General features: G+C 41.8%; 1 protein-coding gene across 2 annotated transcripts in view; it reads right to left on the reverse strand.

Moving 5' to 3' along the window:
- Positions 1-480: 480 nt before the first annotated feature.
- The window catches only part of elmod2 (ELMO/CED-12 domain containing 2), a 29,037-nt gene continuing 15,590 nt past the window's right edge, over positions 481-13,927 (reverse strand). For both annotated transcript variants that reach the window (XM_055647877.1, XM_055647868.1), the window contains exons 5-9: positions 12,611-12,740; positions 11,981-12,114; positions 9,806-9,874; positions 7,156-7,289; positions 481-1,959 (exon numbers count right to left, since the gene is read on the reverse strand). In XM_055647877.1, coding sequence (XP_055503852.1) covers positions 1,805-1,959; positions 7,156-7,289; positions 9,806-9,874; positions 11,981-12,114; positions 12,611-12,740 — 622 coding nt within the window. In that variant the 3' untranslated portion in view covers positions 481-1,804. The remainder of the gene's footprint in view (positions 1,960-7,155; positions 7,290-9,805; positions 9,875-11,980; positions 12,115-12,610; positions 12,741-13,927) is intronic.

Raw genomic sequence — 13,927 nt, forward strand, 5'->3', positions numbered from 1 at the left:
TTTGTCCAAACTTGTGACAATCGGTACTACTTAACAGCAAGGCACGTTGTAGGACAGAAGTCAGGAACGTGTTAGAAGTGTCCTCAACCTTCAACTTCACTCAGGAATTGGATACACCGTTTCTAGTGCCTCAGTTTTACATTAGTGAGTGTAGATTTGGTGTAAACTCACAAAATTAAAAAGATGCGATTCTTAAAGCAACAAGGGTAGACTTAAGTTTGCAAAAATGTCTCTTCGCTGTAGACTTGGCAATCTGAAAATTAATTGCAAAAATTGTAGAATGGAAGCCCAAGTCCTCCAAGACAGATCCCAGAAATGTTGCTACTTCTATTAGCGTAACTGGACCAAAACATCTCAGTCCAAGGTATTTAGTGCCCTTTAAGTGGCAACTCCCTTTGCAATGATTAACTCAAAATCAAAAGTAAAGGCTTAAAATTCAAAGTAAAAGAAAACATGCAAATAAATACATATACACTTGGGTATTGCAGGTATATTTTTAATTGAGCAAACATTCATAAAATAAGTTCCAACCTCCCACCTATAAGGAAAGCCATCTGGTACAAATCTATAAACTTTAAACGTCAGATCATCTTTTTTTGGTGGGAAGTATTTTGTTCAATAAACTAATTAATGTTCAAGTACAAATGTATTATCTAGATTAATCACACCAGTAATAAAACATAGGACCGGTGGTCATACACCAACAAGCAATCCTCGATAGAAAGCAGGAAAGGTGCATGGAACAACCGTAACCCGCTGCGGCTGCCATCCTGAGTGAGATGAGGCTCAAAACAAAAAAAAATATGTACATCTTCCTTGCATCTCTTCAAAATTTCTACCAACAATCATTGAAATTACTTTTTAACTGTCTGTGTATTTAATTTGCCTTCATGGAAAGTCATGGTGAATACAATGTGGCATAATCAGCAGCTAGTTCACACTTCATATCACGTAACAAAAGCACTAAAAGATGAAATGTTCATACTTCATGAAGACCTCCACTTAATTGTACAAGCAAGATTGTCACCAATTTGAACTTGGCCACAGCTCTTTGTAATTGACAACCAATTAAAAGATTGGTTTATAAATTCATCTGAAATTAATAATTATTATGTAATACAGAGAGGTTTGGAAAATAAACATGTCAGATTAAAACTAATTATTGCTGGAAAATTTAGGTTTAATTATATACAAGAAACCCATTCTTAAGGTACATGGAAATGCCCTGATAGATTTAGCATGCTACCCATTTCCCCTCCAATTCTGTAATGCATCTTTATCACGAAAAGACACATGGAATAAAATCTAAACAGTAATTTCAATTGAGGATTATATTCTTACAAATGTCAAGCTTTGGCTCTCATAGTCTTACTCCAAAGATGTCCTTTAGTTATTTTAATGTAATAAAATATAAACTCAAGAATTGTTGAAATTATTTTCAATTGGATTTACGAAGCTCTCTGCACTATCAGAAAAAAATAAACTGTAATGCTTTTTTTTTTTTTTTTAACGGGATATAACAGGTTGTGCTTTGAAGGTAAACCTGAAAAATCACTCAAATGCATTTTAGTGTTTGCAACAATAATTCTGAATCGCACTATAAATAAATTCTCCATATCTGTGCTATCAAACACAAGGCACCTTGAAATAATTGAAATATCTATATTGAAAAGGGACTCATTCTAAATTCAGTCACATGTTGTTCATAGGTTTCCATTTAAGAGCAACAAATCCATTGAGATCCACTGCATAAACTCACTTTGTTCAATTAATCCCAAGTGGTACTTCATGGGTTTTATGCAATTCACTGCTTTTCTGCTTTCAGGATTAGCACTGAATTGTGATCCAGCAAGAGCTCTTTTACCCTTTTGTGAAATTGTTCTCTGTAATAGTTGAATTCCATAATGCTGGCTGGTTTCTCCTTGAACCAGAACCGATTAAACTCATACATCAGATAACCTAAAACAATACAGAAACTGTTATGGACACACTATTTCACTTCCATTCTACCCCTTCACCAACTAGTTACCAAAATAAATGTGCTCATAAACATGCCTAACTGAATATCTATAGCAAGTTTTCCATTGTACAAATCAGCAATAGTTGAAATACCATTGTGCATTGTGTATTTGAGCTCAAAGAGTAGAAAAAGCAATTAAGGCAAAGAAAGATTTTTTTTTTTTAAGTAAAGAATTAAACTTAAGTTTACACAAAAATTGTCACAGGCTGAAGAAAGTTAATATCTAGAGACAGCCAGGTTAAAACAATTCACAAGACAGCAAACAGCATAATTAACAAATCACATTCTAGGAACATCACAGAAATGTTATAAAGAAAATTAGGATAGGAAAACATTGGCAAGTTTTATACTGAATCTTAAAACAGGGTTGGATGGTAGTGTGATTGGGTGGGAATTTGCAGTTTAGCAGTCTTAGCAGTTGAAGGGGGTTGGGAGATTGCAACCTTCATGTGGTCCACCCTGTTTCGACGAATGCAATCAACCTGGTGTGCACAAACAGAAGATCAAATAGAACAAGTTGTCTTACAACTTTAGGCTGTGCACGCCATACACAAGAAGAAGAAGCAGTTGAAGGCATTTCTGTCAATGATGGGGCCATTACCTTTGAGGCATGATTGAGAAATCATAGAAGGGTCAGAAATAATTTAGAGGGATCCGACATGAAGACTCAACTCAGCATGCAGAGCAAATGGCAAAAAGACCCAATAAATTCTGCCTGGATTATACACGAGTAATAGACATTTGAATTTCCCACACATTTTAAAATATTTTTGGAAAAGCTAAACATGGAGAATATTGAATATTGAGTGAAATACTCAGCAACATGGGCAACATTTTCAACAATCACCATTTAAAATCTGAAAAGTTGGTGAGAAAAGCATTTGAAAAGGGAAAAAAACCTGGATAGAATGCTGGAAAAATTAAATGATAAAGCAGTGACAGTGAAAGTAGCCCAATACAGGTGCACAACCTTTTATCCGAAGTTCCAAATAACGAAAACCTCCGAATAGCGACATTTTTTCAGTCCTTGAAGAAAGGTCCTTGAAAACGTTCACCGAGGGCGGCCCGCAGAGGTGACAGCGGAACCTCCAGTCGGTCCTCGAAGAAAGGGGAACTAAATCCCCATTCATAAAAGAGAAGGTGAGAGTATATTGCGCGGGAGGGTTAATAATTGACAATCTGCTGCTGTCTGCCCGCTGAGTTAAAACGTTCCCACGGTAGACTCACGATACACAGTGTATCGTGAGTCTTGCATGAGAAATTTTTAACTCAGCGGGCAGGCAGCAGCAAATTGTCACTCCCTTAAGTTTCACCCCACCTACACCCCTCTGCTTCCAGGCCATGTGTGTGACCCCTTCCCTCCCCTCTCCAGCTCCCCGCTCATTGCACCGGCGCGGGGGTTTTGCACTGTCTTCACGTCGGAGCTAGTGCCAATCACCAGAGACGTCAGGACCAACGGGACACCGACCCCCAGGCCCACTGCAAGCACGGAGATCCCAGAGACCCACAGCCAGCAGCAGCCCAGCCCCGTTCCAACTCCAGAGGAACACGCTCCCCGTAGGGACCGAAGCTGATGGTGTGCAAGGTGCGTCTTGGTCTTGAGGTTGCGGATGAGGGGGCGCAGCTCGGGCTGTGACGACTCCGGCCACCCCCTGTACAGGAGCTGAGACTGGGAACTGTGGAGTTGTTTGCAGTTGCAGAGGGAGGGGGCAAGGGCGGTAAAGTTCCCAGTCTCAGCTCCAGTCCAGAGGGGTGACCGGAGACGTCAGGACCAACGGGACACCGACTGCAAGCATGGAGATCCCGGAGACTCACAGCCAGCAGCAACTCTAGCCCAGCCCCGCTCCAACTCCAGAGGAACCCGGGTTGTGGATGAGGGGGCGCAGCTCGGGCTGTGGGCGAACTGCCACTTGTCGCCGTAGCGGCCCATCGGGCAGCGGATTCCTCTGGAGTTGGAGGGACAGGGAGACACAGCGGCTTTTGAGAATGGTGGGCAATCACTTCCAAAGTTCTGCCCACACAGTCGGTACACCTCTCCTACACTTGTCTCCCGCACTAAGATCATCTCGCAGAGAATGATCCCAGCCTAACCCTCCCTATTCTCTCCTATTCTGCAAGAAAAAACTACATTGAAGATTCAAACTCGCGATTGAGTAACTGCTGGGATCGTGGCGCAAACTCGCGACCTTGCGGATATGAGCCGAGCACTCTACCACTACGCTAAAAATCTTCCATTCCGAAAGCCGAAAAATTCTGAATTACGAAAAGTGTCTGGTCCCAAGGCTTTCGGATAAAAGGTTGTGCACCTGTACCATTCAAATTAAAAGTCAGACGAGCCGACCTCTACCACGCTGATGTCAAGTGCCAGCTCTTGGACCCCACAGATGAGCACCAGGCCATCATTTAGCAGACTCTCTCTCATTTTATCATTTCCGCTTACTCTCTGCCCTCCACAACCTCCAACCTTATCGTTCCCCAGAACCACACAGCCTAGTTTTACCTTTTCCCCAAAATCCAAACACTACTGCCTTGCAAACCCATTGTTTCTGCCTGCTCCTGCCCCACTGAAATCATTTTCACATTCCCTCCGGTCCAATTCCTCCAGACCCATGTTCAAGCTACCTGTTATGCCCTCGTCTCTTTAATGACTACTTTCTCCAGGCCCCCGTTCCCTCATCTTTACTATGGGCGTTCAGTCACACTACACGCTACAGCTCCATCCCCCACCAGGAAGGGCTTTATGCCCTCAATTTCTTCCTTTACCTCAGAACCAGCCAATATCCCTCTACAAACATTCTCCCCCGTCAAGCGTAGCTGGTCCTCATTCTTCTCCTTCGACTGCTCCCACTTCCTCCAAATCAAAGGCATTGCCATGGGCAATCGCATGGGCCATGGCTCGGCCTGCCTCTTTGTAGGGTACATCGAACAATCTCTGTTCCACGCATACAATAGCCCTATCCCCAAACTCAATCTCCGCTATATCGGGGCTACCTTCTGCACACGTGTAGAACTCATGGACTTCATTAGCTTCACTACCGATTTCCATCCTGCACTAAAAGTCACTTGGACCATCTCCAACATCTCCCTTGTCTCTCTTGATCTTAACGTCCTCATCACAGGAGATAGACTATCGACTGACGTCTATTATAAACCTACCAACTCTAGCAACTATCTTGACCACTCCATCCCACCATGCCTCCTACAAACACTATCCTGTATTTCCAATTCCTCCATCTATGCCACATCTGCGCCCGATGAGGTGCTCTATACCAAGACATCAAAGATGTCCTCATTCTTTAAGGAATAGGGGTTCTCCTCTTCCATCATCGATGAGGCCCTCACATGCATCTCTTTGGCATCCCGCAGGAGGAACAGTCCTCCTTAGTCTAGACCTTACCCTAGTCCTCCCTTTCACCACATCAGCCATCTCAAACATCTCCGACATGTTTGCCACCTCCAACGTAATCCCACCACCAGTCACATCTTCCCATCTCCACCCCTTGCTGCTTTCCGCAGAGACCTTTCCCTCTGCAACTCCCTGGTTAACTCATCCCGCTCCACCCAAACCACCCCCTCCACAGGTACCTTCCCCAGCAACCGCAGGAGATGCAGCACCTATCCCTATATCTTCTCCCTCAACTCTGTCCAGGGATCCCAATAGTCCTTTCAGGTTGCACCTTCTCCAACCTCATCTACTGCATGCACTGTTCCAGTTATGGACTCCTATATAATTGGTGAGACCAAGCGCAGACTGGGCCATCGTTTCGCTGACACCTTCGCTCAGTCCGCCTTGGCATACGTGATCTCTCAGTTGCCTAACACTAACTCTCCTTCCCATATTGAATTTTCTGTCCTGGGCCTCCTCCATTGTCAGAACGAGGCCAAACGAAAATTGGACAAACAGCACCTCATATTTCACCTGGGCAGGTACAACCCAGCAGTATAATGATTTCTCTAACTTCAAGTAACACTTGCATTCCTCTCTCTCCTTGTCCCTCCCCCACCCTTGTCATCATACACGTTTCACTGTTGTCCTGTTTAGCTTCACTGTCTGTACAACTCATTATCACCTAACCCGAAGCGAACAATGGACCATTGTGGGCTCCACCTTTCCTTGATTGTTGCTTTTTGCACATCTTTAGTTCTACAGTGGCTTGCAAAAGTATTCATACCCCTTGAACTTTTCCACATTTTGTCACGTTACAACCACAAACGTAAATGTATTTTATTGGGATTTTATGTGATAGACCAACACAAAGTGGCGCATAATTGTGAAGTGGAAGGAAAATGATACATGGTTTTCAAATTTTTTTACAAATAAAAAACTGAAAAGTGTGGCGTGCAAAAGTATTCAGCCCCCCCGAGTCAATACTTTGTAGAACCACCTTTTGCTGCAATTACAGCTGCAAGTCTTTTGGGGTATGTCTCTACCAGCTTTGCACATCTAGAGACTTAAATTTTTACCCATTCTTCTTTGCAAAATAGCTCAAGCTCAGTCAGATTGGATGGAGAGCGTCTGTGAACAGCAATTTTCAAGTCTTGCCAGAGATTCTCAATTGGATTTATGTCTGCACTTTGACTGGGCGATTCTAACACCAAGTTAGTTCCAGCAGTCACAGAAAGACACGCACAATTAGATGATGGATGTGTAACCCCAGAAAATGCTGCAATTCACAAACGAAAAGAGGTTTAGGGGACGGAGAAAGTTTGATATTTTGTAGCCCAAAATTGATCAGGTTAATGTTTAAAAACTTGTCTGTGGTCATTAAATGGTTTCATGTTGTTCTGACCATTATTGTTTTTATTGGAAATGACCAGATGACACGTTATTAGAATGCACATGTTACAAAGACACTCCTTTCTGCATGGTGAGGTGAGAAACAGATTATCCAGTTGGAAAGCAGTGACAATCTAAGGCAGGAATATGCGTCAAGGTAAGATTATTTTTTCACTGAAAATTAACTGTTTATATATTTATGTAACAAATCACAGGACAATTTTAATTTCAAACAATTTACACCCATCTGGATATGGAATTCACTGAAAGTGTAATTTAACATTACAACAAACAATATAGAGTCTGCATGAATGAGAAACAGGCAGTAAATTGTGGAAGGAAACTTTAAATTACTTACAATAAAACTCATGGAAATGGTGCATCTGAGGAGCCCCAGAAACGACGTTGTAAAGATGGGTTTTTAATATCCCAGTCTTCAGCATACTGTAAGCCATTTCAGTGAGATTTATTCCCACAATAGCATAAGAATATCTGAAATTGATAACACAAGATATAATCTGTCAAATAGATCTAAAGTGCATTCATATTCCGAGTCTCCAAAAGGAAGCTAATTTTTAATTTACCAATCAAAATTTTGTTTATTGTAAATTCAAGTGCAACTATAATGTAGATATTTTTCTTCATAATAGAAGACCGAATCACCTTCCATCTATTGAGTTTTTTGTTTTTAAACCTTCACTTTACATTTGGCTCTCCATGCTCAGAGACACAAAAAACTGCAGATGCTAGAGTTTAGTTCAGTTTAGAGATACAGTGCAGTAATACCGAGTCCACATTGACCAGCGATCCCTGCACACAAACACTATCCTACATACTAGGAACAATTTACAATTATACAAAGCCAATTTACCCAAAACCTATGCATCGTTGGACTGTGGGAGGAAACCGGAGCTCACAGAGAAAACCCATGCAGGTCAGGTGGAGAACGTATATAGTCCATTGAGACACCATGATCCTCCAGGATCGAACCCAGGGCTCTGGCGCTGTAAGGCAGCAACTCTACCGCTGCGCCACCGTTCCGCCCCCTTGAGTAAAATGTAACACGTGTTGGAGGAAGCAGGGTGCGAAGGGGTGGAGTCATGGTAGCTGTTGAAGTCAGTGGATTTGTAGTAGATGTCAGTACAGTCAATTCCCTGTGATGGACACAGATCAAGAAAGGGGAGAAAGGTGTCAGAGATCGGTAAAGTGATTTTGAGGGCAGGGAGACAGTTAGTAGTAAAGTTGATGAAATCACTGAGTTGGGCCCAGGTGCAGTAGGCAGCCCTGATACCATCATCAACATAGCAGAGAAAGAGTTGGAGAAAGAATGGAGCCTGGGTAGGTTTGGAACAAACGTTTTTTTGTAATAAAACAACTTTTGACTCCCCTCACTTTCTTCCAGTCAAAGGTGTAACCATGAGCACTTGGATGGGCCCCACGAATCTTACAGAAGTTCCGCCAGGCAGAGGAGCGAAACTAATTGGGCTTGTGGTTCTTCCTTAAACAGTGGGCCCCAAGACCTTGCTAAACAGGAATGGAGACGAAAAGTGACTGGACATACATGATAAAGATGGAAGCGTTGGGGGACTCAGAATTGAAAGTTTTTTTTAAGTGGTGAAGAGCATGTGAAGTATTTCTGATGCGCTCTCCTTGCCTCCCTCAGCAGTGAATTCCAATTGCACTTGCCCTGCGTGTTGCAATAGCAAATTCTCACTCCCCCTGCTAGTCTATCTATTGTGATGTCATCAGTTGAAGATACCATTGTGACATCATCATTTGAAGCTGGTCGGTTTGAAATTCTAGGTATTTTGATTTTTTAAAAACAAGTTTAATCAGCAATAAGTCAAGAAATAAAGCATAAAATGTTCAGTGAAAGTGATCTCTGCCAAGAGGGGGAAAATGTGAATCAGAATATGTAAAAATCTTGTGAAAGTTGGCATTTTTTAAGTTTTAATCTCAAACAATGTGTCAAATATAGGATGAAATCTTCATTGAAGCTGATCTCTGCTCGCTGAGCCATTGTGATGTCATCATTTGAAGCCAGTGGTTTTAATTTGACTTTTTTAGACTTTTAATCAGTAATGTCGAGAATAAGTCAAGAAATAAAGCATAAAATGTTCAGATAAGGTGTTTCCCGGCCTCGAGGGGAAATATATCAATCGGAATATGTAAACATTTTATCGTTACCGTGTAGTGTTTTTGCTTGCACCGTATATTGTGGCTGTTTAAAGGCCCAGACTCTGAAGCCATTCCCAACTTCCAAGGTGCACCAGCGAGCCCTTCTTCGCCCACTGCATGACATGGCTGCTATTGTGGCTCATGTTGTAGCCCTGGAAGATGGTGCTTTCTTCAGGCCGCTGCCAATGACAGGACACGCTTGGTCCCCATGGGTCTCCCTCCAATCACCTGCTGCTGCTGCTTCTTGCTGTTGGCAGTGGCTTTATCCACTCCCTGCTGGACAACTGCTTCCTCCCGTCTCTCTGTCCACTCGGCCTCGCCCCCATCTGCTACTCCTCCTATCCTGGAGTCACCGATATACTCCACCTTGGAACCAGCAGCAGGTAAGAGGGGAGCCCCACGGTGACCAAGCACGTCCGTCAGTGGCAGTGGCCTGAACAAATCACATCCTGTGGGGGGCTGCAACAAGAGCTGCAGCAACAGATGCGTGAACTGGTGAAGAAGGGCTCACTGGTGCGGACTAGTACCTAGCTTTAAGGTGAAATGACACAAAATGCTGGAGTAACTCAGCAGACTGAATCAGTCTGAAAACGGGTCCCGACGTCACCTATCCATGTTCTCCAGCGATGCTGCCTGTCCCGCTGAATTACTCCAGCATGTTGTGTCCACCTATGATAATATGTTACTCAGTTACCACCGACAATCAGCAATAACGTTCACAATTCTCTCCCCCCCCCCCTCCCCCCCGTATGGGGTCCGTTACAATGAAAGTTTACTGTAACTATTTTTGATAATCTTTCTTTGTGGAAAAAAAAAATGCCTTTACTTGCCCCATCTTTGGGTGATTTGATTGAGAAAGAGTCTGTCGTGCCGTTTCCGGATAATGCTCTCCAAAGAAACTAAAACAACAAACACATTCAAATTAATTTACGCCATTTAATGTCAAAAATGTAATAATTTAGGTTTTACTTCTTCCGTTTCCGAAGCAAAACATCTATATGTCAGACGCTGTAAATTGTGGAAACAGCAGGTCAGGCAGCATCCACAAAGAGAGAAGCAAGTTGAACGCTGAACTCCATCATGAGGTCATCACCCGGAAACACCAAACCCTTTCCCAGGAGCTGCGTATCAGGAACGCTACAACCCAAACCTCATCCAACCCACATAGTCCCACAGCATTCCATGTCACTGCACAGGCACCGGCTACTTCTAATAAACTGGAACAGCTGCTTTTCTAAAATAGTTGAATTCAGTGTTGAGCCTCATGGACACCGTGCTAGAAGGTGATTTGTAGGTCAAGTTTATACAGCTCAAATGAAGCCCAAGCATAAGAGGTCAACAACAGAGATCAGAGTGAGAGTGAACGGCAACTGGAAGGTCAGGGCCATCATGCAGCGTGTGCACTGCATAATGGTCACCAACCTGCTCTTCATTTTCTCAGTCTAAATGAACCCACGTCTCTCTCGTACAGTAAATTGGAAGTAGCAGCTATTCACTTGCAGTTGGCCTAGAAGCAAAGTTTGGGACCTTGGATGGTGGGAAGAGAGGTAAAGGAGACATTTCTTCTGATGGCTTTACAAGACACTGAGAAAATGTGGATGTTTATGGAGACAAGAATAAACCAGGGAGTTGCAAAGGGAAAGTTCCTTTGATATGCCAAAGGGAGAGATGTGTATCTGCTGGTAGCATCTCGTTTAAAGTGGCAGAAACTTGGAATGTAGAAGGAAACCAGAGCACCCGGAAAAAGCCCACACTATCAGAGGGAGAACTCAGTGCAAATAGCACCCATAGTCAGGATCGAACCTGCAACTCTACCACTGCATCATTGCGCCATACCATTTCAGCAAGTGATGAGAGGGTAACCAGCCTGTAGATCTCACCCTTTCTTGAATAGTCGTTACATTTGCTGCTTTTCAATCCATTTGAATCATACAATTTAGAACATCAGATCTAGGTTAAGAGTCAAGTTCTACTTTTATTAATTACTGCTGTTTTTAAAATTAGATGATTTCATATACCTTCATACTAGAAGATACGCTATTCATTCCTTCCACTGGTTGACACAGAAAATATTCAATTAATTGTCAAAACACTTCCTTTCTCTCCCCCGATTAATTCTCCTTGGGTTTCCATGTGTGTCTTGTACACTTGCACACCTAGCAATCTGTGTTTATATTTATTATTTGTTCGCTCTCATTCATTATTTTACCTTTATTTAAAAATAATCAAATCCAAATTCTCAGCCACAGAACTCTTGGCAATACCACCATCCACCATTTCGTCCTTAATCCCATTATTGGACCATTAATTTAATAATGTTTTTAGTGATGGGGAAATTATATTTTGAGAACATCACTTGTAATTTCCAAAACTAATTTGATCAACTCCTGCAGACACCAATACACTGTTACACAAGGTCTCTTCATTCAGCAAAAGCAAGCATCTTGTTGATATGCATACAATATCTTCTTAAAAAGTTACAAGTACCTTAATTCCAAATTCAACAAAAAGCAATCAAATATTGGTGCTACCCGCTTAAAGGTGGGAGTTTTGCAGAGTTTAGAAAACCACAGAATTGTAATAATTCTAAGCAGAATACAGATCCAACTGGAGGAGCTGCATGAAGCTCCCATTTAAAACCAACCTGTCTGCCCTCCTATCGCTAATTGCAGACATTTCAAGTACCAAGCCGTTTTTTTAAGATCACTTTGGGATCAAAATACATATTTTTGTTTGCAAAAAATATTCTGGGTCACCTGAAGATTGTAAATTAGTTGGATGATCAGCCATGATCACATTGAATGGTGGTGCTGGCTCGAAGGGCCGAATGGCCTACTCCTGCACCTATTGTCTAAATGGTCCAAAGAATAATTGTGTCCCCCTATTTAGAACATATCTGAACTAGTTAAAAGTCTGATAATAAAATCATCTAGTATGGAGACCATTTAACCAATATGTAGTTAAAATGTTTTCAAATAATTATACATAAAGATGCAAGCACTTACATTAAATTTTGCAACCCCAGCATTCCCATGCCTCTGAAGTCAGTTTTAGGATCTTCACCTTGGAAACCAATATCACCCCATTGCTTGGTGATTCTCGATTCCAAGGGTATATGGGGCATTAACAATTCCCACAGCTAAAGACAGAAGAAATAAACAGTAATGTGATCATCCACCATTCTCTGGAAACCATAACCCAGCAAATCTTTAACCAAAACTACAATTAATAAAGAAAATCTGTGGACTTTAAATAGAACTGTTTCTGCTATGAGACAGCTTGGTTATATTCAACAACAGCTGCAGAAAATCATGTTTGAACCTATTCAATTCAATCAGACACAACCCAGTGTAAGCTGGTTTTAAAAATTTTGTTTCAGCTTTGCGTCTTAATAAAATCAACACTTAAGAATTTGTTTCATTTGCAAAGAGAAAGATTTGCAAAAAACTGATCTATTATTCCATTGTTATTTAGCATGCATCAAAATACTTTTTCAGTACAACATAATGATCATAATGTAACTTGCTTTAAAACCAAAAATGAATCTTATGACAATCTTATCCATTCTCCTCAAAATGTTGTGCAAATGACTGCCTCGGTCGGTGGTAATCAATGGCAATGGAGGAGAAACATACCTTTATTAGCATATCTTCATGTTGCTTCTTTGAAGAGTCGAAGGGCTGCTTGCGAAGATTTTCTACATCAACAAAGAGTTTTTTATAGCCCGTGACTTGAAGTAAGCAAATCTGCAAACTTAACTTGAACCTACAGGGAGGAAAAAAACGACCTTAATAATAATCAAAAAATTAATTCCAAAATAAAAACAGTAAATGTTGCAAATATTCAACGGCTGCATATGTGAGAAAAGAAGCAATTGATATTTTAGGTCAAATACCTTTTGTTAAAAGTGGAAAGGATCAAAAGATGCTTGTTAAGCAGGATGGGTGGGCTGGGGGAATGTCTCTAAACCCAGGGCAACCATGAGAATAAGGCTAGCTGGTAAATGAGTGAGTGGGAGCAGTTAGAAAACAGAACATACACACAAGAACATGGAAGCGGCAAAATACAATGCAGGAACACATGCCCGGCTGGACATGTCCCTCACTTCCAGAGGGAAAATAACACATACTGAGCCAATATCACAGGTGTACCACTGATACAATGCAAGTTAAGTTCCTTGGAAGTTATAGAATTAAATATTGGTTCATATTGTTTGTCATCTCCTCTCCTCCACACGATCAGTTTTAAGACGTTTTAGGAAGTTTGTAGGTCCCTTGCAGTCAGAAACAGGTGAGTTGATCATGGGGAACAAGGATATGGCGGACCAAATGAATAACTACTTTGGTTCCGTCTTCACAAAGGAAGACATAAATAATCTGCCGGAAATAGCAGGGGCCCGCGGGTCAAAGGAGTTGGAGGAATTGAGTGAAATCCAGGTTAGTCGGGAAGTGGTGTTGGGTAAATTGAATGGATTAAAGGCCGATAAATCCCCAGGGCCAGATAGGCTGCATCCCAGAGTACTTAAGGAAGTAGCTCCAGAAATAGTGGATGCATTAGTAATAATCTTTCAAAACTCTTTAGATTCTGGAGTAGTTCCAGAGGATTGGCGGGTAGCAAACGTAACCCCACTTTTTAAGAAGGGAGGGAGAGAGAAAACGGGGAATTACAGACCAGTTAGTCTAACATCGGTAGTGGGGAAACTGCTAGAGTCAGTTATTAAAGATGGGATAGCAGCACATTTGGAAAGTGGTGAAATCATTGGACAAAGTCAGCATGGATTTACGAAAAGTACATCATGTCTGACAAATCTTATATAATTTTTCGAGGATGTAACTAGTAGCGTGGATAGGGGAGAACCAGTGGATGTGGTGTATCTGGACTTCCAGAAGGCTTTCGACAAGGTCCCACATAAGAGATTAGTATACAAACTTAAAGCACACGGCATTGGGGGT

The sequence above is a fragment of the Leucoraja erinacea genome, chromosome 1, assembly GCF_028641065.1.
Source record: "Leucoraja erinacea ecotype New England chromosome 1, Leri_hhj_1, whole genome shotgun sequence".
In the NCBI taxonomy this organism is placed as follows: domain Eukaryota; kingdom Metazoa; phylum Chordata; class Chondrichthyes; order Rajiformes; family Rajidae; genus Leucoraja; species Leucoraja erinaceus.